At 40.4% G+C, this 25114-nt stretch overlaps 2 protein-coding genes across 5 annotated transcripts in view; both read right to left on the reverse strand.

The window, feature by feature from the left end:
- Positions 1–25114, reverse strand: part of LOC137969526 (polyunsaturated fatty acid 5-lipoxygenase-like) — a 104238-nt gene that overhangs the window by 57605 nt on the left and 21519 nt on the right. The gene's annotated exons all lie outside the window — the stretch shown is intronic.
- The window catches only part of LOC137969528 (polyunsaturated fatty acid 5-lipoxygenase-like), a 38749-nt gene that overhangs the window by 2387 nt on the left and 11248 nt on the right, over positions 1–25114 (reverse strand). The window contains exons 2-11 of one of the 3 annotated variants that reach the window (XM_068815823.1): positions 24391–24532; positions 17618–17969; positions 17369–17504; positions 12424–12582; positions 10459–10641; positions 7018–7041; positions 6676–6773; positions 6064–6265; positions 3757–3863; positions 2629–2883 (exon numbers count right to left, since the gene is read on the reverse strand). In XM_068815823.1, the coding sequence (XP_068671924.1) occupies positions 2629–2883; positions 3757–3863; positions 6064–6265; positions 6676–6773; positions 7018–7041; positions 10459–10641; positions 12424–12582; positions 17369–17504; positions 17618–17969; positions 24391–24449 (1575 nt within the window). In that variant the 5' untranslated portion in view covers positions 24450–24532. The remainder of the gene's footprint in view (positions 1–2628; positions 2884–3756; positions 3864–6063; positions 6266–6675; positions 6774–7017; positions 7042–10458; positions 10642–12423; positions 12583–17368; positions 17505–17617; positions 17970–24390; positions 24533–25114) is intronic. The other 2 variants (XM_068815824.1, XM_068815825.1) reach the window with 2 other exon arrangements.

The following is a 25114-nucleotide window of genomic DNA, read 5'->3' on the forward strand; positions in this document are numbered from 1 at the left end:
TCGTGTGTAAATAAAGGTCTTATGTTATGTTATAGATTTTGTAATAAAAACTAACGATAAAAAGTCACGACGTTTCGACCCCTCGGAGGTCATTTTCAAGTGAGAATAAAAGTTTTAAGAATTAGCATAAATATGTAAAAACTAGATAAAAATGCGGCGAACGCCGAAATGTGATAAAAATATGTACAAAAGTGTAAAAAGTGCTAAAAATATATGGAGTAATGAACGGTAGCTAGAGAAAACAATAGACAAAAAATAAATAATAATTAATTACAAGAACTGTTCTAAACAAATAATTTGGCGCGGATAGAGTCACACTGTTTGTTTAGCGATGGTTTCAGTTCTTTTATAAAAAACATTTCAAAAACAAGACAATCAAACTTGTTCTGGCACTTTCTCAGAATTCTAAAACTCTTTGCGATGTTGTTAGGTTCCAATGCATGTTCAATGCAATGCGCATTGAAGAGCACAAAGGGGCAACCATCGGCGACCATCTGAGAGAGAAACATGAATTGGAACCTAACAACATCGCAAAGAGTTTTAGAATTCTGAGAAAGTGCCAGAACAAGTTTGATTGTCTTGTTTTTGAAATGTTTTTTATAAAAGAACTGAAACCATCGCTAAACAAACAGTGTGACTCTATCCGCGCCAAATTATTTGTTTAGAACAGTTCTTGTAATTAATTATTATTTATTTTTTGTCTATTGTTTTCTCTAGCTACCGTTCATTACTCCATATATTTTTAGCACTTTTTACACTTTTGTACATATTTTTATCACATTTCGGCGTTCGCCGCATTTTTATCTAGTTTTTACATATTTATGCTAATTCTTAAAACTTTTATTCTCACTTGAAAATGACCTCCGAGGGGTCGAAACGTCGTGACTTTTTATCGTTAGTTTTTATTACAAAATCTATATCTAAAAGACTTCTGATTATGTTATGTTATGTTATGTTATGTTATGTTATGTTATGTCGGATAAGTGGTATAAATACAAACCAGCATTTGTCACTGGAAATGATGAAGCTACAATACTATGGGATGTGCTGATACACACTGATAGAGAATTCGCATTGACATGACGGATACTGTGATCAACTACCATAAGAACAAAACCTGCAAACTTATTGACGTAGCAGTACCGTGGAATTGGATAAAAAAAAGCTGACCAGCACTTAAGTTCTCATCTGTGCGACACAAGAACAAGCTTTGGGAACGAATTATGTGAAGTTTCATGTGGACAAGCGTATGTAATCTCCACTGTGTATAATGTGTCACGAGAGAGGTGAAATTGTTACCCATGTCATTAGCGAGTGCAGAAAACTTGAGCAAAAAGAGTATAAGAAGAAACACAATGATGTCGCCAGAATGATTCATTGGGAATTGTGTGGTGTGAATGGGTTGGACAGAGCAGACAAATGGTACGAGAACCGGTACCAGCCCCAGAGTGTTTTGCAGACGGACAATATCAAAGTGTTCTGGGATTTCAACATACAGTGAGACCATATAATAGAGGCTAGAAGGCCGGATATTATTGTTGTGAGGAAGGTGGGTGGAGTCTGCATAATAATCGGTGTTGCCGTACCAGCTGACCGCCGAGTTAACTCAAAGGAAAGTGAAAAAAATTGAAAAATATCCGAAGACCTCAAGCGCGAAATAACAACGATGTGGGCTATGCCTATAGTGGAGGTGTTACGGATTGTCGTATGAGCTTTGGGAGCAATCCCTAAGGGGCTGAATAAGTCACTTCAGAATATTGGTATAAGCGTAAGATCAGGGCACGTGCAGAAGACCGCATTACTAGGAGCTAAAAGGATACTGCGAAGAGTTCTTGAGATTTGAGAGATGTCCAGAACCTTGTGAACCTTGATTGCTAGCTGTTACCCGCTCCAAGGAATGAAATTTGTCCGGTTGACCAGCAAAACGTAATTTAATTGTACGTAATAATAAAAATAAGTGTCAACTGTCTTTAGCATTAGGGCACTAATTGGGAACAATGTACAGAAGTCAAATCAAAGCAAATCATATCAAATCGCTAGTTGATTTTTTGAGAGGGAGAAATCGGAGTACCCGGAGAAAAACCTCTCGGAGCAGAGTACAGAACCAACAAACTCAAACCACATGCAACGCCAAGTTTGGAAGTCAAACCTGGGCCACATTGTTGGGAGTAAAATGCTTTCAACACAGCGTCATCCCAGCTCCCAAGCAACAATGTTTACATCTATTCTGTTGTTTCATTTTTTTCTAGTATTGGAAAGTCTCTTAGGATTATGTGATGCTGTTTGCCTTGTTTCGGCCTTTCAAGGGAATCAGGACTGCGTTTGCCAGAACTACATGTCACGTGACCTTCCTACCTGGAAATAAATTTTCGAAAGACGGATATACTATACTTACTTACTTACTTTTCCGGGTATAGTTCTCGACCCCGATCAGTTTGATGCAATGTGAGCTTGCCCCAAGCTCCTTCTTATACCACAAAAGTACAGTTAAATGAAACGTCAGATATTCAGCTTGACGAGAGCACGTGCTGGATTTGGAAAAAATGCCGACGAGGAGCATGGCAAATATGTATACAAATATCTAAGCAATGGCCACATTTTACTTTATAGGGAAACCACTTTTCTTGCCTTTATCTGTGCTCTGAAGTCTGTTGCTTCCCATGTAGCATATTGGTGTCCATCCCGAAGTAACCTTAAAGCGCCTTCATTTCCAATTGCAAATAGTAAGTCCATAAACCCTTGCTCACCCACCAGTGCTGGGGTGCCAAAGGCGTTCGGGATTACAATCTCTCTGCAGTGATACTTCAGCATTTGATTCAGTGGATGCAGAGCTGCCAGAGTACGTTTCAGGCTGACGCAGAAAGGCTCCATAAGATAATGTACCTTGGGAGATATTCAAAAGTAAAAAACGAGTTCCTCCCTGTGTGGCTTGGGGGAGTAGGGAGGGGGTGATTTCTCATTAGCTGTTTTTGTTCGTCCACCAGCAATTGTACATTGTAGCATTGTTATCTGCGTCCCCAGAGATTGGTTGCAAACGATCTATTTATCTCAGTCTTGTATTGCATTTTGATTGAGATTTTTTGGCGTGTGGTATTTTTTTGATCAAGTTAAGCTGTACTTTAAGGACCCATACCTGCACCTCAGCTAACAAACGATTTATTGTCCAACCTGTACTGTAACAACGAGATTATTCGTCAACTGAGTGTGACAGTATTTTCGTGACGTGTAGTGAAAAAATTGCCGGATTGGTTCTTCAACTGTACAAATGTAAACATCTTGAAATAGTAATTTTCACTCGTTTAGCACGTTTTTAATTGGCAGTGTTGATATCTTTCAGAGTTGGATAATAAATGGTAGTATACGCTAAGATGACCAAAACGTGATGCTTTTCACTTGTTCCGGATGGTTTAATCTCTGGTTATTAGCGAAACAGCAGCCGAAGAGGAAGGTACTAAAATGCTTCGTAATCGTTTCCATTGAGCATAATTTTGTTCTTCCGTTAAACAGGGTTGTGAAGTTAATTAAAAAATGATTCACTTTATTTTTGGTAAAAAAGATGGTTGATATTCAACTCTAATAGCAAAGATTGACGTCACTTTTCTTTGGATATTGAAATCTGCCAACCACGGAACAAAAGAAGTCGTTGTTTCAACAGCCAATTAGGTTCTGGTTGGCATATTTTAAAATAACAGTGGATGACGTCACGAGAAACATCGCTGTAGCCTTCACCTCGGTAAAACATTGTTTAGTTTATACCTTTGCGAGATGTTCCACAATTTGAGAATATCCGAGATCAGTAACCTGCACGTTCAGCTTTGCAAGCATCCAGTTGTCCCCATCGCTTGGAGTGAACACTGCTGAATCTACAAAAGCATTTTGAAACAATGTTTACGAAATAACGGTGTCAAACAGCGACAGAATGGTTGACAAAAGGATTAGTATTCATTTACTGAAATAATTATGATTGTATACCAAGGGAGGAACACTTGCAGAGAAACCAACGGCAAATTACTTGTGAGGTACAATTAGCAAAACAGTAAATTTAAATTTTGAATTTTATGGGTCTAATCCACCAGTTCAATAGCTGGTAATATACATAAAAGTCCTCCCTGCTAGCAGACGTCTCTTTTCTTATGCGTTCGCTGGGTTTACGATTTCGGGAAAGAGACCTTTGGCATGGGTCGAAACTCGCTTCGATTCAACCGTCGTCCACAACCTTGGACTGCTCTCTCCAAACTGCGCATGCTCCATTATATGTTTGCTGACTGTGACCTGAGCCCACTTTGTCCCGCGCATCCTTTACAGTATTTTCCCTGTTGTTAAGTGAGCCCACACAACATGAAGTATCACGTGAAGATTCAGTCGCTAAGTAACCGCCGTGCATGCTCAACACAATGAAGTTCGACCCATGGCAGAAGTCTCTTTCCCGTACGCGTCAGCTCCAGCAAACGCAAAAGAAAAGAGAGCTCTGCTAGCAGAGAAATAAAAGTCGAATTAGTAGGCCATTTCCCAGTTCATGCATTCCTCCTCTTCAAAGCGAGTCTAAGTGCAAAATTGTTGTGATGATAATTACCTCTACTTCACATATGAATGAAAGCTAATTTCATAAGAAAAACTTTGCACTTAGACTCGCTTTGAAGAGGAGGCAGACATGAACACGGAAATGGGCTATTATGTAAACGCTTCGGTAGTATACAGGGTTTTCCCTCACGTGATCAGAAAACCGAAACAAAAGAAAACATTTGCATGATAATAGAGCTCAATTTTAGGAGGATTAGTTGGGTTCACTAACATGGCGGCCGGACGTCACGTGAAAGCACTCTAAATGGGACAATGATTGCAACTCACATGTACGTGTGTAATAAGTATGAGAAATCGTATGAACGCGATTTATGGGCACGAGTGATGTTTTTAAGGTAAGTTCATGTGATTTTTTTGTTTATTATATATTCAACAAAATCACTCCATCGCTTTGTCCGTATTGCACTCTTTAATCTCTTTTGCACTCTATAACCGATTTATACCTTAATCATTGACCAATCAGAAACGCGATATTTTGTTGAGTATGTAATAAAACAGAGAAACAACTGACGAAAGGCATAAGGAAGAGCAAAAAGTCAGGGGCACCCAACGACCAATTTGTTGTAAAATGTATTATTATACCCCAGTTAATGAAAATAAATGTTATTAAGGCATTTTCAGGTGTTTTTCAGTGTTGCTGGGAAAACATTATCTGTTCCTTTTTCCCAGCAAGACACACAAGAAATTTCCCAGCCAGCTAGATAAAATTGGTTGGTTTCCCAGCCAGCTGATCAAATTTATTTCCCAGCCAGGAATGCCGCGCGCTTTCAAATCCCTCGATCCAAAACGACCGAACAAAAGCGACAAAACCGCGACAAAACAGATTTTTTTCCGCAAGCTCAATCACTCTGACCAGCCGTCGTATGTTTGTGACTATTCTCTGGGAGAGGGAAGGGGTCCTTTTTTTTTTTTCTTTTTTTTTTTTTTTTTTAGTCGTCCTCAGCCAGCTCGGGTTGAAATGCTAGAAAAAGTCAGTAATTCCCAGGCAAAACCTCTATCAATAACAAAATTTCCCAGCCAGCAAGATTCCTCTGGGGAACAGATAATGTGAGGAACAGATTCGTTGGGTGCCCCTGAAAAGTAAATAGGAAAATATGTAGTTAATATGTTGGTAGTTGAGTTGTACCTAATTCCACTGGCTATGGAAAGTTTCGTGTAGAGAATAATGACTGAAGTTAAGCCTTATTGGCTGAATTGCGTACTAGAGGCCTGCCGCCTCGTGAGTTCGATTATTGGACTTCATAATTATGTGGAATGATCGGATTTTGTGGTTTCTGATGGCTTTGCTCCGATAGGTTTCAAGTGTCAATCTCTAAAGATTTAAGAAGATGATTTATTCGTTTATTTACTTATTTATTTATTTGTTTATTTATTTATTTATTTACTTACTTATTTTCTTATTTATTGTCTTGGAAAGATTTACATTCTATGCCCCATCCAGAGGTATTTACTCTATTCATTTGCATTTAACTTCATCATGACCTGGTTTATAGTCCATTTGAATTGCCACAGGAACTAGTTCGTTGCGATCTGTCCCCTTTATTTTTGCAGATGCAAATAGAGCAATAGGAGATAGAGAGTCCCTCATGGTCCTACGGGGATCACGATCTGTGAGATCCGGGGATCTGGGCATGTCATCACACAACTCGTAGCGAAGAGCAAAGATGAAACCTTTTTTTATGGCCTGAAATTAAAGATGCCAAAAAAAGGTCACAAGTACATCTCCTCTTAAAAGAGAACAGAATTGTTGGCGGAAGAGATATCACAGCTGTGACTCACTCTACGGGCTCGCCAAGCTACAGCGAGACTCGTAAAATTATCCTACGATACCACACACTAAATCGTCCAAAAAGATATATGCATTTTCCAAGCTATGGAAAAGGAACCGGAAACTTCGAATAATTCAGAAGCTGATTTTGCATTTTCTCTTGTCCGAAAATGATATCTGACACTTGAACATTTTTATCCATTAAAAGAACGGGTATCTTTAAAAACGACAGTACAGCCCACGTTAAAATTTCGCTTAAAAAAACACAACTTGCATTACGCCTTCCAAATAATAGGTAAGAAATCTCTACCCCTCAGGCAACTTACATCTTCCAAAGAATCATCAGTTCTCAGAGCTGTTTGTACAGCGGTTTCCCAGTCAAATGTGGGGTTCAATGTCGCATTGAGTTCGTTCCAGTCCAATCCTATTGGTCCCGCAAAAAAACAATCATCACCATTGTCATCATTGACGCAAATCAAATTTGCTTCGGAATTATGGATAGACAAACTGCCCTGACATTTAAATTTTACTGTGTTTCAAGTTATTCATCTAGTATCCAACATGTGTGCACACTTTTATCTTCGGGGTGTTACAGACACTAACGCAAGGTCAAGACGCAACGGGTACCATTAATTACATGTACAATGCAAGAGTCACAAAAGTTTTACCTTCTATCTTCTCCTCGATGATCTCTAAGGACAACAAAATTTAATTATGTGAGGAAAAAAATTCAAACAAACACCAAATACCTTTGTAAACAGATCGTTTAAACGGTTTGAAGATGAAACCTGAAAAGGCCATTTCCGAGTTGACGTCTGCTTCTTTTTCAAAGCGAGTCTAAGTGCGACTTTTATCTTATGAAATTTAATTTTCATTCATATGCGATACCGGTGCAATATGTATCATATTCATATTGCGAACCTCCTTGTCGTATAGAACTCCGTTTAGTTTTTAAAGGCGAAAGAAAAAGGGCTCCGACTTGAGGTGGTTTAAGAGCTCGTGGTCTTTCTATTTTGCGATTTTAAGAGGTAGTAGGTGTGTTAATAATGCTTTAAAGTTGAATGTGTAGGAAACCAGTGTGTTCCTAGGATTTGCTAGGTTTAGGTGGTTTCCAGTTTGAGGAGGAATTGAAGCTGTGACCAAAAAGTCCTTGAGTGATTTGTCCTATTTTGTTAAAAAACAGTTTTTCATAAGGATCTCTTTGAGTTTAGGTACAGCTGGGTTGAAGGTGGTAACGGACGGTAGAATGTTTTTGGATGTCTTTATTTTGTTTTTCAAAGCCTCATTTCGCGTTGAGAAAACTACCTCTGCCAGTGTTTTTTCAACTAGCTTGCGTGGGTAGACTCCAGCGCAGACATTGAGACCATTTCTAGTCTCGAGAAACAGCTGGACCAAATGTTCCGGGACCAAACCAGACAAGAAAAAACCGAAAGGAGAATTCAGTCATCGATTAGCCGATCTCTATTCAGAACCAATTGAAAAATTGAAATTGCTTCAATATCCTTTAGCAATGCTAAAGACAATTTGTCAGCACAAGAACGACAAGCAGTATCCGCACTACGCGCATATAGAAAGGTGAACATTAAAAAAGCTGATAAGGGGACCACAACAGTCGTCATCGATGCCCAAGACAACATCCGAGAGGGCAACGTAGAAGTCTGTGACACAAACTTTTACACCCCTCTACAAGATCCTATAGTGTCCTCGACGGACAAAAAGGTCAGCAACATAGTCAATGCACTGTATACAAACAACCATATTGGCGCAATGACTTTCAGATGACTCAATCAAAGCCAGAACCCACCCAGAATACCGGTATTCTATACACTGCATGACGAAAATACACAAACCAAACCCAGTCAGCAGACCGATAGTTTCCGGTAGTGGTGGCCCTACAGAACGTATTTCAAGCTTCATCGATTCGCTTTTACAACCTATTGCTAAGAAACAGTCATATATTAAAGACACCCAAGAGAAAATGAAGGGAAAGAAAGGGAGGCTCAGGGCGTTGGCCGGGATATGTCATGTCCACCAAAGTTATTTTTAGAGGAGCGGAAGTCTTTCTTCCGAGACGTCCGTATACAGTCTTGCCTCGCTCTCAGGTTTTTAGTGAAAAGAGAAAATGGCGGCGCACGTGGAAGGCTGATCAATATTTATATTCATTCAAACATCAGACCGAAGTTGGCCTGTATGCGGACGTCTCGGAAGACAGACTTCCGCTAGAACAAAGACTTCCGCTCGTCTAAAAATAACTTTCGTGGACGTGACATATCCCGAGGGCTGGACCGGGAGCCTCCCTCTCTGTCCCCTCATTTCCTCTTGAGACACCACAAAACAATACAAAACACGCAACTTCCAGACAATGCAATAATTGCTACACTCAATGTCTGTTCACTTTATACCAACATCCCGCAGGAAGAGGAGATGGAGGTTATCTGCCAATATTATGAAAAGCACTATCAGTCAAATCCACCCATCCCCACATCAACTCTTGGGGACCTCATGAAACTGATTCTTAAAGACCCACGGTATAGCAATGGCACAAAAATGGCAGTAGCTTTATCAGTCATCTTTTTGGCTCACATCGAGAAACAACTACTTTTATCCAGCCCCCATTAACCTACTATCTGGAAAAGATTCATTGATAACCTTTTTTCAGTGTGGACCATAAGCAAACACAAAATCAACAGCTTGAATTTGCTTACCAATTCCACCCTACGATGAAATTCACTTGCGAAAATCTAAACGCACAGTGTTCCTTGATGTCCAAACTTATTTTAAAGCCACAGAAACGTTCCAATACACACATTTCTCTTTATGTTAACCTCTCAGCTTAAAGAAGGGTTTCATTAAAGGAGAGACATGCTTTTTGCGAACGAACTCGATTGAGGAAAAATTCGAGACGTACAAACGGGTTTTCCAATCGCGTCTACTTGAACGAGGCTACCCACGCAAGCTAGTTGAAAAAACACTAGCAGAGGTAGTTTTCTCATCGCCAAATGAGGCTTTGAAAAACAAAATAAATACATGCAAAAACATTCTACCGTTCGTTACCACCTTCAACCCAGCTATACCTAAACTCAAAGAGATCCTTATGAAAAACTGGTTTTTAATATCTAACGTCCCAAAACTTGTGCAAATTTTTCCTAATGCTCCTATTGTCGCCTGCAGAAAGGACAAAACACTCAAGGACTTTTTGGTCAGAGCTTCAATTCCTCCTCAAACTGGAAACCACCTAAACCTAGCAAATCCTAGGAACGCACTGGTTTGTTAAACATTCCGCGACAAAGCATTACTTAACCCCGACGCACCTACTACCTCTTAAATCGCAAAATAGAGAGACCATGAGCTCTTAGACCATCTCAAGTCGGAGCCCTTTTTCTTTCGCATTTAAACGGAGTTATATACGGTAAGGAGGGTGACAATATCACAACTACTATATCATTGTCCGTTTCTTTGTGCTTTTACGGAAAGACCAATTTCAAGTTTTCCCCTTTTGCAAAAAGCGAAGTTTGACTCGCAGAGTAATTTAATATGAACTTTTAGGAGCACAGTCGTGTTTCAAGAAATAATAGGGACTTTAAGATCTACAACGCCGACGTCGGCGAAAACGTCTTTCGTGATTATTGCATCTCGTTCACGCTGTACATTGTGGACGAAGTATCCTAAAAATAAATTGTTACTAGTGGTTTCAGAGTAAAAAAAAAGAATAAAAGATTCACATTTGTACACTGGCGTTGTCTTTAAAACCTCACATTTGGTGATTTCACGTCGTTGTTGTAAAGAAGACCGCAAAAATAGTTGCTAAATTTTGTGCCGCACGTGCAGCACGATAATTTTTCATGTTTTAACCAATGATATTGTGAGGTTCTCGTTGACGACCGCGTCGTAGATCTTAAAGTCCCTAACTCTCCGCCTTCAACCTTAAAAACCAAATTACCAAAACTATGGATATTTGTATTCACCACATGCACAAATCCCATAATACATCTCTTTATCCCCCCCCATCCCCCCCCCCCCCAAAAAAAATTGCATAGGCATTGTTTTCGATTTCTTTTGCGACATATTCATGTAGGATTTGTGCAAGTAGAGAACTAATCTTAACTTACTGGCTGCGCAGTTCCCCCAAAGGCCATGCCGAGCATAATTGTCCGTTGTTGAACACCAAAGTCTGTTATGGCCATCAGTCGTGCAACTGCTGTAAACCTTTCTACGGTAGGTGAATGGAAAATGGCACCATTCACCTCCTGTTGTCTTAACACTGCAACCTTCAGCCTTTGTGGTGGAGGACACTGTAAGTTGTTATAAAATAATTAGGATAGTAAGCGCACTCTCAATGGTCAAAAACTGTGTTTAGATGAGAGTATGAAAACACGGCTGTGACATCACTCGAGTTTTGATTGGTTATGTAGTCATACGCGCGTTTTGATCGGCTGGTAGGAAATATGAGCTTGTATCAAGAAAATCTGTTTCAATCTAAAAGTAAAAAAAACCAGCCTTTTCCTTCATTTGTCGAATCAGAAATGTTTTATAAAAGCAATAGAGGACTTTTTTCCGGGTTCCCATAGCCTCATCTAAACACTAGGGGGAGTTGGGAGAATTCTCGACAGTTATGCAAACCCTCGACTGCGTCTCGGGTTTGCATAATTGTCTCAACTCCCTCTCGAGTTTAGATGAGGCTATGGAAACACGGAATACGTCCTCTATTGCTTAATTAGTGCAAAATGTACGAAGAAAGCCAGATTCGTGCGAAAAAATCACGAAAATGGATTTATTTTCTCGTAACACTTCTCTTTTGTTCCCTTTTCATGTAATTCCATCAATGTGCCGCTAAAGGTCAGTTTAAGGTGCTTTATAACACAGACAACGGACGAATGTACACAAGCGGTTTCCGTAAGCACGAGCCTGCGAAAAATGTCCTCAAGCGATAGAGAGGCCTTGAAAGAAACCAGAAGATAGGAGAACGTTGTCATTAAAACCTGAAATTTGACGATTTCACGTCCTTGTATGTAGTGCGTGCCCACACGTGAAGAACGATTCTTTTTTCTCCTTTTAACCAACGATATTATTGTTTTGTGCCCTTTTTGTGTTGTTTATTCACGTTCGTACATTCAAGATTGAATGATCGGTGTTCCCTAAGTATTTTTTTTTTAAAGAAAGCATTTGTATCCGAGATGAGTAACATGAAGAACAACCTAATTTTTGTGCGAATTTCCCGGGCGCCGCGATCTTGAATAATGAGGGAGTTAAAGAAATAGGGAGTTTAAGAAACCACGACGGCTACGGGGACGAAAACGTCACTTCAAAATATACGTTTGAGCTATTCTAAGTATTTCGGGATTATTCAATCTTGTTTATATTATACAATATGTGGGAAGTGTCCTATAACTGGATTGATACGGACGGATTTGAAGTAAAGAGTAAGACTAAAAGATTCACTTTAGTTTGTCCACGTTGTCGTCAAAACCTCAAATTTGGTAATTTCACGTAGTACTTTTGACGAGTACGGGGAGAAATGTTCAAAAATACGTGTCGCACGTGCAGCACGATCATTTTGGTTTTTTCAACCAATAATATTACTGCTTTTTGGCGTTGTCGTTGCCGTACCCGTTGTCGTTTCTTAAACTACCAAATGACGACGTCTACGGCTACGACAACGCCACAAAACAATAATAGGGGCCTTAAACAAAGACGACGACGACGGCTACGTGAACGCCACAAAACGGTAGGTTTAAATTGCAAAAACAATAGTTCTGCACGCCCTGCACGTGCGTTTTACATTTTGATACATTTCTTTGCCGTTCTCGTCTTGACCACGACGTGAAATGATCGAATTGAAGGTCATATGGAAGACGACAGCACCTGACGATGAATTTTCAATTTTCTCGCAAAATATCCACACCGTTCACATCTATTTCATTCTTGGAATGTGTATTCACACTTTCCAAGCCGAACGACTTGGAGGAATCGCAAGATTATTACAGAAACGGTTATGCAACAGTTACAGCTATGCAAAACTTGGGGGGAGAGGGTAAAAGAGGATTTGTGCAAGTAGAGAACTAATCTTAACTTACTGGCTGCGCAGTTCCCCCAAAAGCCATGCTGAGCATAATTGTCCGTTGTTGAACACCAAAGTCTGTAATGGCCATCAGTCGTGCAACTGCTGTAAACCTTTCCACGGTAGGTGAATGGAAAATGGCACCATTTACCTTTTGTTGTCTTAACAGTGCAACCTGTGGTGGACACAGTAAGTTGTTAGTGCAAAATGCAAGACGAATCCAGATCCGTGAGGTAAATCACGAAAATGGGTTTAATTTCTAACGACACGGCTAACGTTTGCAAAAACGTATCCCTTCCTTGTACTTGTACATATTCATTGCCGTGAAATTGACCTTTTTGAATTCCCACGATCTGCTCCCGTGTAATCTTGTAGCTTAGTCGGTAGAGCAGAGGTGTATTAACCCGAAGCTCGTAGGTTCAATTCCCACCCCGATCAGAGCTTTTCTCTGTCCTTGCAATTGTTTGGGCCCAATTCCAATAATAAGGCTAACGCTCATACGGTTTACATGGGTAGAAAATAGCACCTCACATTACACTTCTCTCTTGTTCCCATTTCAATTCATCCCATAAATGTGCCGCTTCATTTTCTAAAGGGACATACGCCTTAATTAAGGTATTTAAGGTGCTTTATAAAACAGACAACGCGCGAATCTACGCAAGCGGTTTCCGCAAGCACGAGCGTGCGAGGAATGCTCTCAAGCGATAGAGAGGCTTTGAAAGAAACCAAGAAATGATAGCGTTGTCATTAAAACCTTAAATTTGATGATTTCACGTCCTTGTACGTAAAGCACCTGCGTGTTCGCACGTGCAGCACGATTCTTTTTCCTCTTTTAACCAATGATATTATTGTTTTGTGGCCTTTTTGTCGACGTAGGCATCGTCGCCACTACTTTACCAATCGTCTTATTGATTCACGTTTGTACATCGCTGGAGTCATAGAACTGCTGTAGCCTGCTACATTCAAGATTGAATGATCAGTGTTCCCTGAGTTTTTTTTTTTGAAAAGAAAGCGTTTGTATCCGAAATATTTTAAATGATGGACCGCCTAATATTTTTGCAAATTTCCCAAGCACTGAGATCTTGAATGATTATGGAGTTTAATTAAGAAATGACGACGGCTACGGCTACGACAACGCCGCAAAACAATAATAGGGAACTTGAGCAACGACAACGGTGACGGCAACGAGAACGCGACGAATTTGTATATTTAGAGGAAAAAAAATGGCATTGCACGCCCTACACGTGCATTTTTCACTTTTATCCATGCCTTTGCCGTCGTCTGCAGAACAACAACGTGAAATGGCTAAATTTGAGGTTTTATGAAGAACGTCAACACTTGACAATAAATTTTCATTTACTCCCGCAATTTACGAGTGGTTCCGACCAATAAGGAGCTTAAGCACGCGCGTTTTTGAGACGCGGACGGTAACCGAAAGAGAACATTTCGCGTACCAGGACAGTGGTGTCTCCCGGATTTTTATACAATGATCTCTTATAGAGAAAATATACTTAGTAATGTAAATGTGGTTGTGTGAAGACAAGTTAAAAGGGAAAGCAGCTCACTTCCGGTTGCCGTCCGCGTATCAAAAACGCGCGTGCTTAAGCTCCCTAATGTCATTTTTGAGAAAACACTACACCCGCGTCACGAAGTGATTATGCACCTATCAATGTTAAGCTGCTGGGGGAGGAGGCCGGGCATAGACGGGGGATTTGAACTCAGATCAGTTTTTCTGTTCAAATGCCCGGCCCCAGGGAAGTCATCCTGGGTCAAAAACGTGCAAATTTCTCACCCCAGGGGCACCCGGAGCTTGGAACAATCTGCCACGTGTTCCAGAGCGTCAAGATCCACGAACTCCTGCCATTCGTCTTTGAATTGCAGAACCAAGATTTCGTCGTCAAAATCAATTTTGAATTCTGTTTTCACCGTATTGATTTATTTAACTCTCACCAACTACCAGAGCAACTACCAGAGCCTTACCTACATAGCAAATTTAATTAAATACATTTATTATGCTTATGAATTCAAGCAAGTATACACAAGCTGCACAAAGAAAACTCATCAATATTCAAACATATGCAAAAAATATCCACCAGAACACAACGGAAACAAAAGCTTTTCTATTGGATTACATGCCAACCTTGTTAAAAAGATTCGATGACCTTTGTCTTACAATTGCAAAATATAGAGCAGATTCACTCTTTCACTCATGGCGTTGAGAGAATCGCAGAGAATCGGTTTGCTTCTAGTGACTTCTGGGTAATCCCAAAATGGCGGTACTATTTTTCAGTCTTTCTCGGTCATTCAAGATGGCGATCAGCCAAGATGGCGTCAGTGGACCCCACTCTTCTAACGGTTAAAGTCAAAGGTCCCGACCCCCGGAACTCAACGAATGATCAAACGTCTCTACCACGGGCAGAATTGTAACGTCAAATCCCCCTCCTATGCCCGTGTTTCCCCCACCCCCCTCCCCAGCGGCTTAACATTGATAGGTGCATTATAATAACGCGAATTTCTATTTTCAGATGACGTTTTCGTTCCCGTCGCCGTCGTCGTTGTTTAAGTTCTCTATTAGATTAAAGTTTAAGTCCGCAGTTTTTTTTCTTTCTGGATACGCCTTCTCCACACGTATCCAGCGAATTCGTTGGCGAATATATCCGGAATTTTTTAAATGCACTCTCCAGAGTGGATATTTTTTAATCCGCTATGAATCCAGAACTACGTGGACGCAAAGGACGCTTTCCATTTGACAGAACTGACCGGCCAGACCGGGCAGTTGGAAGGACTAACTCTACAACACCTTGAAATTAACACACTTTGAGAATTATGTATACTCCTCCAGAGGAATGCGAGGGATTAGCAGCGACAATTATTATTACAACGCCTTCAACTTAACACACTTCCAGAATGATATATACTTCTCCAGAAATACGTGAGGGATTATTATGCAAGTGTTCCTTCAAATTGTTGCATTTTCTTTGCAACTTGACGGGTCTGGCCAGCCAGTTCTCCCAAAAGAAAAGCGCCCTTAATCCGGACTTTTTTTATCCGGATGACTTAACTACAGAAAGACAATAATAGCAGAGCTCCTCGAGCGCACACTCACGCGCGCGCGAGCTGCATAGCTAAGAAAACTTGGTCACAATGAACGAAGTGATATATGAAATGAATCAAACACTGAACTGCGGATATGAAATCAAGTAAGCTGGAGTTGGTCACTCCCAACGTCAGTGGCTTCATAGCTCAGTTGGTTAGAGCGTCGAACCGGTATCGCAAGGTCACGGGTTCAAACACCGCTAAAGTCCTGAAATTTTCCGGCTTCTCTTCGCAATTGCAAAAATTGCGTCCATAAATGCGAGGATCATAGCTTTACTTGAAAATTTGGTAAACTATCAATCCGAGAAATAATTATTTTGGTTTTGACGTCTCGTACGCTCGCCTGTACACTCTTTGCGGAGGAGAGAAGGGAATCAGGTGTCAGCCAGTCGTGGTAAGGGGTATGTTATATTTTCTTGGCGAGAAATGTGAAACCCGCGTTTTTCCTGGCGGGAAATTACGCAGGAAATGGTGTGGGCATTGATATCGCATTCAAAAACTTGTTTACTTTAGGAAGTTGTTTTCAAGTATTTCATACTATTAGCGACGAAAAAAGAGATAAAAAGCAGGAAAGCGTACCAGAGGAGAAGCGACAAAATTTGAGAAATTTCTGTCGAGAGCTCGAGAAGCCGAGAAAGAAGAAGAACACTGCTATTTCAATGAAGAACACCGTTAAAAGTTGAGAGAAACAGAGCGAGAGACAACACAGACAAAACACTTATTTACAACGGACTTAACTGAAGATTAGAGTGTAATGTGAAGTGCTAGTTTTCAACCCCATATCAACCATGTGAGCTTTAGCTTTTCTAATGGGAATGGGCCCACACAAGGACAAAGAAAAACTCTGACCAGGGTGGGAATTGAACCCAAGACCTTCGGGGAAAACTGGCTCACCTTTCTGAGAGGTCGCCAAAATGAACTGTGTCACCACAGCGATCGAGGTGGAAGCCATCAAGAGGCGTGACATGTGTACAAATTAAATTCTAGACCTTGTGAATTTACTTCCCGTCGGCCTGACCTCAAAGGAGGAGGAGGTTCCATGTAAGTCTTCATTCATAGGTCGTCACTTTTCAGTTAGGTATGATACAGTCGAAACTTCTGTACGCGGGACACCCTCGAGACCAAGGATAAGTGTCCGCTTACGGGAGGTGTCCGCTCATGGGAGGTTGAAAAAAGAAAGTGCAATAGAGGGCATATCATACACCACAACAAGTCTTTTACAGCTCCTTGAGACAACTTGTGGTTGTGTTTCAAGGTGAGTAGGCAGGCAAAACACGACTCTTATTGGTCAAGATAGGAAATTGAAAGACCTCAGAGCTTTGCTCTAACAAGTACATCTTTCAAAGACCTCCTTAGGGGAGAGTTTTTAATGATTTCTCTTTGTAAGGGCTGGTTTTGTATAAGAAGCCATTTGTTCATTAGAATGTGTTTGAGATTGGGTGAGGAAGTTCCGGAAGAGTGCGTCTAACTCAGCAACGGCAGTTCTTACAACGGGAAAGCGGATAAACTGTGAGAGGAGCAGGATATGGTATAGAATTGCCTCGCTCCTTTAAGGAGACAAATTTTCGTGCGACTGGCTTGAAGAAAAGTTTTAAAAGGATATGAAAGGAAAAAAAGCTAATTGTAATCGAAATGACTATGTTTTGTCCAGGACAGTCTGCGATGAAACCGTTAAAAACGAACCCATTTCGTTAGATATACGGAAGGATGTTTTATACCCTGTGGACCCTGAATAGGTGTCCGTGTCTGCTTACGAGAGACGTCCGATTACAGGTGGCGTCCTTTAGTGGAGGTTCGAGTGTACTCAAGTTTAGTCAGTCAAAGTAAGACAGATCCACTTTTTCTGCCGACAGTTTAAGCCCTACCTCCATGGATAGTCACCTGGCGGATGGACATCGGGTTGGTTCCCGCCAGACGCTGCTGAGTGAAGTACTTGTCGCTTATCCATAAAGGTTTATTTCTAATGAAAGCCTCATATCTGGAAGGAAGTCTTGCGTATCTCTAGAGGGGAAAAAGAGACGGTTTCGTTGAGAGGAATTCCGGGCAGGAAACGTTTTCTGGTTGGTTAGTACCCAGTAGTCAGGAAAACCAATACCCCCCCCTCATCTACTTACTCCAATTGCTGGCTCCATAAATGACTGGAAAAATGCTGATAGCGGGAGATACTCTGAAATGTTTGCGATCTCCTTTCCACCAGTGATACTCAAATATTGGTAAAGAGATGCATTGCTTGCTAAAACCGTGGAAAGATAACTAGTGACGCAGTATCTGCTGAAAGGATCTTGAGTTAACACAACAGCCAGTTCATTGGGTGTCATATTTAATAATGCAAAGCCGTGCACGGAAGCGTCGAATTTGTAGGTAAACGTGGCCTGTTTTCCAGCCAGCTCTTTGTCCCTCATCGCTTTACATATTTCACTGGTCTCTTGAGGAAGGGACACCTCACACGGGACTGCAGTTACAGACCTTGATAAAGAAATGAAATTGGTAATTATAATATAATAATATAATAATTGCTTTAGAAAAACTAAAATCTCGGGACTTTTATTGGCTTTTAAATTTAAAGCTACATCAGTTAACTCCAGCTGGCTTATAGCATGGGGAGAATCTTTTAAGATGTCATAAAATGTGTAAAGAAAATAAGAGAATTTAATATGGAGGTATATCTATGACAAAATGTAATCCTCTGTAATTGATAAAGCAGTTTCCAAATCGTGAATGCATCGATCCAAACACCCGTTTCAGTATCATGCAGATAGTCAAAATGCAGAAAAAGGCATAATGCAAATAGGAATAACGCGAAAAGGCAAAACGCAAATAGGCATAACACGACTGAAAAGGCAAAATGCAAGTAGGCATAACACGACTGAAAAGGCAAAATGCAAGTAGGCATAACGCAAATAGGCATAACACGAAAAAGCTTAATGCAAATAGGCATAACGTCAAAGGGCATCACGCAAGTAGGCATCACGCAAATAGTCATCACGCAAATAATCATTACGCGAGACAATTAGCGGTCGTAGGAATGACCTGGAGCCTTCGTATCTTTTTTGAGAAGATGGTGATCGAACGGGCGATACCTTCTTCTTCCACTCGAATGTCTTGGCTCAATATTAGAGAATTATTACTGAACTATCACGCCAGGAAGAAAAGTGTTTCCTGAAGTGATTTTGATTCCTTTCGACTTAAGCAATTAATTTATGTCCTTTTTCAGCTGAAACTATTAATCCGCAGAGTGCACAGATAGTCTATTCTTCGAAAAGCTTTGGCAATGACAGTCAATGAAGTCAATGCTACACAGGTACCTGCTGTTTTTTTATACGGGTCAACCAGGCCGACCAAGATTCCAAATAAAAGCCGACAGCTTGAAATTGCCACAACGATGTCCTTTTCAGTAAGCGCTCTTTCTTGCTCGGACTGATCTTCGGTCGTTCTCTCGTCGCTCAGAAGCCGAATTGCATCGCTTAAAACAGACGACACTGTCTACTGTGAAGCAGGACCTACACAATTTGCAACCATTTTCAAAATGGTACTATCTGAACTAGCGGCGCAAGTTTCTGCGGGGGCTAGTTTTGTCGTGCTTTCTGCAGCAATTACCGACCCTTCCCCCACTCCTGACCACATACCCACCCCTTCCTCCCTCTCGCGTTAACACTTTTAAAGAGATGCCTTTTCGCAGTATGTCTATCTAAGTTATGCCTTTTCACGTTATGCCTATTTGCGTGATTGCTTTTGTCATTATGCCTTTCTACATTTTGACTATCTATCTACATGATACCTGGAACTAGTGTTCGCCCTTCAGGCTCGGATCGATGCATTGGTGATTTGGAAATTACTATATCAATTATGACAGAGGATTGCATTTTCTCATAGATATACCTGACAGTAACATCCATAATTTAAGTTCAATTTTTTTTTTTGGTGACCAAAAAGGAATTAAAAGGATATGGAATTAACAGTGAAAGTGATTGCTTGTATTGCGGTGAATTAGATTCCATAGGAAACACTTTTCTAGACTGCCAATTCACCTTGTCTTTTACTCGTCAGCTGGTGGGGTGGTTTAATGCCACAAACAATACCAGTTTGTAAAAGAAATCGTGTTTGGCTTGTTCAAGTAAGCCTTGCTGCGCATAGGGCTGTGAGAAGGTTTAACCATACTTTTTTATACATGATGTATTACATCTATTCAAACAAGCTTAAAGATAGCTCGATTATTTCGTCTGAATTTTCTTTTTCTTTTTTATATGCATCTTGGTATTCAACTGTAAGGTAAATGTAATGTGTCACGTGTTCGAAATTTAATAAAATAAAACAATAAATAATAATAACAATAATAATAATAATAATAATAATAATAATAATAATAATAAGCTATTCCGTCAGTGGAGAGTGGTCAAAGAGTGATATTTTCAGAAGGGCCTCCGCCGGACTTAAATCAGTAGGGACTTTTGGATCGGAGGACGAGGCCGACTACGAGAACGAGTTTCCGTTCTGAGCACGCGCACTTCGATAAATGTCTGTCTCCAAACCTTATGCGCATGATCAGTACGGAAAACTCGTACTCGTAGTCCTCCTCGTCCTCCGATCTAAAGCTTCCTAACCTCAGCTTGCTGGACTTGATCTGGGACTTCTACGAGTACGAGTTTCCGTTCTGAGCGCGCGCACTTCAAAAAAAGTCGGCCTCCAAACCTTATGCGCATGCTCATTACGGAAAACTCGTACTCGTAGTCGTCCTCGGCCTCCGATCTAAAAACCTCGCTAACCTCAGCTTGCATTTGCTGGACTTCATCTGGGACTTCTATTACTGCAATTTTTATAATTCTGCGGAATCTTACCTTCAAGCGCCAAGTGCCAAGCTGCGTTTTGGCTTCCATCAATCAAATTTCCAAACATAGCCGGGAATATCGACTCCGCCTCCGGAAAGTGAATTGGAGTTTTTGGTTTTTGTTTAGTTCACAGTTTAAACACCATTATGATATGTTTTTAGAATGAAATTCTTCAGTAAAAAGATTCGCACAGATTCCAACTGTTAGGACCTTGTTATTTGACTATCTTGAGGCTTTTGATCTTATTGACCATAGTATTGTCATCACTAAATTATCTCAATTAGATATCCCACTTAGTATTGCCAACTGGGTTTCAGATTTTCCTTCCGATCGATCACAGGGAATCAAGTTAACAGAGGGTTGCTTTTCTGAGCCGGTGGGGTTCCGTCCCATCCGGGGTACCACAGGGAACTAAGTTAGGCCACTGGTTATTTGTTTTAATGATAAGCGATCTAGATATTAGTTCACCACACCTTTGGAAATTTGTAGACGACACCACTGCGTCAGAATTCGTTTTAAAGGGTGGAGCCAGCAATGCCCAGTGTATAGCTGACCGGGTCATCCAGTGGTCTCATGATAACAGAGTCCACCTTAACGCTGAGAATCTCCTTTGCCAAATAACCAACTGAGTCTGATCCAGTGATTGTCGGCGGAAACGAGCTGGAGGTGGTGGACAGTGAAGTTGCTAGGTGTAACAATAAGTAGTTCCCTCTCATGGAACGCTCATATAGACGAGGTAATCAAAAAGGCTAGGAAGCGGTTTTATTTTCTGGCGCAGCCTAAACGAGCTAGAGTACCACCTAATGACCAAGTGCTTTTCTATATTGCATGTATTAGGTCAATAACTGATTATGCTATACCTGCCTTCTACCGTGCCCTTTCCCAGAATCTTAAAAAGGAACTAGTACGCCTAGAGAAACGCGCCGTATCGATTATAGTATCAGGCGCCAGCTACAACACTGGGTTGGATGTTTTGGGGATTTTATCTCTGGGCGAACACCATGATCAACTTTGTAACACCCTTTTTAACAGCATCCTTTCGGACCCGAATCATAAGATTAGAAACCTGTTGCCTCCAACTTGCAGCCGCAATAGTTACAACTTAAGAAAACAGCGCAGTTTTTATGTGCTCAATTTGAAAACTAATCGGGCAAGGAACTCCTTCATATACGCCATGGCTGCGATGGTCTAATTATTGACAAATCTGTGAGAACTTTTACATTCTCAAGTATTTGTAAATGTTTTAAAATTTTAGTCTTATTAGCCATTGATTATTACTATATTATTGTATGTTATTATTATAGTTCCATTATAAAATTTACATTTTTTATTTATTTTATTTTATTTTATTTATTTTATTATGGTATCCGTGGAATTCCCTTAGCATGGCTTGGAAGTTACCTAACTGATAGACAACAATATGTTATGATCAATGATCAAATTTCTCCAAACACCAAGGTTGTATGTGGGGTTCCCCAGGGCTAGCTCCTCAGTCCTCTCCTTTTGTTCATTTAAATCAGTGATCTTTTTCCCTCCTCTAAATATATCTTGCATTTATCTTATTTGCTGATGATACAAAGTCTTTTTTTTTCGTCATAAAGACCTGCCTACTCTAATAAATATCGTTAATCAAGAGCCTCGTTAGCTTCAACTTGGTTTCGTGCCAATAAGCTTACTGATAAGGGACTGTGCAATAATTATCTGGAGGGGGGGTTCTAAAATTAGCAAAGTAGGCCTTAAAATAAAGTTGCACCCCCCCTGAATTAAAGTTAAAATAACTTCTTGTCCACCCCCGTCTAGAGGGGAGATTTCTTTCAACCCCCCCTCCCCAACCTCCGATCCTCCTTACATCCCTACATTGTTCAAAACCAACTCGGGATTTAACTCAAGTTCTTGAATATATGTTTAATATTGTTGAGATAAACTGTTCATTTTTAGTACAAGGTTTTGAAGCTGTTAATATTAATATTTCTTAAAAGATTCCAAAAATTGATTTTGATTAGCTTACATGTAATATACATTATCTTGAGTCCATGGATTGAGATCAGACCTCTCAGTTTAACTTCTAACCCCCCCTACAAATGTTTAAGAAATTACATCTTACCCCCCTACCCTGCGCTTTGGTTTAAGTTCAGGCCCCCCCGATTAATCTTAGAACCCCCCCCCCCCCCCTCCAGATAATTATTGCACAGTCCCTAAATCTATCTAAGTTCATCCTTTTTTATCCACAACGTAAAATGATTGATCTCTCAAGATTTAATATCTTCTTTGATAACATCTCAATATCTCGAGTAGAGGAAAACAAATTTCTAGGAATCACTATTCATGAAAACGTATCATGGAAATCCCATATCACACTACTATTTGTGATGAGGTTTGTATGATCATAGGCATCCTCAGCAGATCAAGACAGATCTTACCCTCGCATACCTTAAAAGCCTTATACAATTCTCTTTTCTTACCATATCTCAGCTACGGCACTTTGATCTGGGGCTCGACTTATTCTTCCTACCTTGAATCACTTTATGGACTACAGAAGAAAGCTATTCGCATTATTACCCTTTCCACCTCTTCGTACTCAGTCTATCGGTCTAAGCCCCTCTTCTGTAAACTACAGGCCCTTCCCCTGCATTCTATCTATAAGTTTCAAGTATCTTCCTTTGTTTTGATCATTTCCATAACCTCTTACCTCTTCCTCTGTCTTCTCTTCTTCAATTTAATTGTGATTACCATGATTACGAAACTCGCTCTCACTCAGTTAATTTTAAGACACCAATTTGCTATTGGCTATCAAGCACCTAATATTTGGAATGACATTCCTATTAATGTACGAAACAGTCTTACAACAAATAATTTCAAAGAGAGTCTCAAATCTTACTATTTAACTCTCTGAAGCTTGACCTCTGATTAGGATAATATTCACTTTAAAGTTTAATTTGCAAATTCTCCGTTTTCTATTTGTATCTCGAGTGTGTTTTTGTGTATGTGTTGTCGTACATACATACATTTATCTGTAATCTTATACCTAGTTTTCTTGTGGCGTATATTTGAATTTCAAAAAATTGTACCTTCAAATCATTAACTCTACCGGTCAGGCCGTACCTGACGAAATATTGGAAAAACAAAACTATATATATCCTCACAGCCGTACAGCCAGCCTTGCATTATTATTACTTTTTTTTTTTTAGTCTACAACTTATTCGCTGGTTAGATCTCCCAAGATCCGTCATTCCTACTTTGTTCAGCTTGCCCTAGCAGATGTACGCTGTAAACTAGCTGCAATATGGCCGCCTCGATCAGCTTTAAACTTGAGCCCGCGTTGTGGTCATGTGTTACTAGTCACATTGGCATTCATGGAGAGGTGCACTTACACGTACGGTCGTACGGCCACCAAAACCAAATTTTCTCGCACAGATGGGTTATGATATTTTCTTACCCATGGTGCTCCGCGTCCATATAATGAAGAGAAAATTACACGTTAGCTCGAAGATATGAATTGTATGTTTTCGTGGCAAGAACAATATCTCAGGCTTATTCGGAGATTTTGTTCTTTCCACTCAAAGTTAAATTCATATCTTCTCGCCACCGTGTAATATCCTCTATGAATTTTAGGTTGGAGAACGTGGGGAAAAGGGCTGATTTGCAGAGCACATCAGTGAAAGACTCAAATGGCAGCTATTTTGCGATAAGGTGTATTCCGGCTTGGAAATGACGAGACTGAAACCAGCAGAAGAAAGCGGCTCTTATACAAAATAACGTAAAAAAACAGTTTTAAAAGATTTAACTGAATAGAGTGTAATGTTAAGTGCTAGATTTCAATCCCATATGAACAAGGACAGAGAAAAACTCTGACCAGGGTGGGAACCACCCTGGTCAGAGTTTTTCTCTGTCCTTGTGTGGGCCCATTTCCATCTGTAGGGCTAACGCTCACATGGTTCATATGGGATTGAAATCTAGCACTTAACATTACACTCTATTCAGTTAACTCTGTTTAAAATATAAGTGCTACACGGCCAACGTTTGCATAAACGTAACCTTTCCTTGTAGTTTTAAAAGATTACCTTGTTGTTAACGCTAAGAAGCTGACAATGAAGGTGAGCAGTGCATGCAAATGAGCCATAGTGGTGACAGACAGGATGTCAATATACCAGATCGATCTTGGATGTAACTTTTAACGTGTTGCCTCTGTCAGAAGGGTGTGACCTGCAATAACAATGTAATATCAATCATGATTCTATATTTCTGTAATCCAGCAGACAGTGATTTATCCAACGCTATGCACCCTTCCAACAACTGGGGCTTGCTGCGAAATGAGTTGCTTCATGGGTCCGAATCCCGTTAAAGCAGCCTGAACTTTTCGGGTAGGGACAGTTACCTAAAGTCCATGAGACAAGTGCAAGGATCACTTCTCCCTTTCGTATATAACGCCCACTTTAAATATTTAACAATAGGGAGCATAAGCACGCGCGTTTTTGAGACGCGGACGGCAAGAGGAAGTGACCTGTTTTCCCTTTTAACTTCTCTTCACACAACCACATTTACATTATCAAGTATCTTTACTCCATTAGAGATGATTAGTATAGAAATCTGGGAGACAACACTGTCCTGGCACGCGAAATGTTCTCCTCCGGTTGCCGTCCGCGCCTCAAAAACGCGCGTGCTTAAGCTCCCTAATTATTCTACGAGGGCGCGCTGGATATGAAGTGATAGATAACCTACAAGGCGCGCGTGCCCCCGAGTTGGTTATAATCATTTTCTATCCAGCAAGCCCGAGCAGAATGATTG

Source organism: Montipora foliosa, chromosome 9, assembly GCF_036669935.1.
Source record: "Montipora foliosa isolate CH-2021 chromosome 9, ASM3666993v2, whole genome shotgun sequence".
NCBI classification, from domain to species: domain Eukaryota; kingdom Metazoa; phylum Cnidaria; class Anthozoa; order Scleractinia; family Acroporidae; genus Montipora; species Montipora foliosa.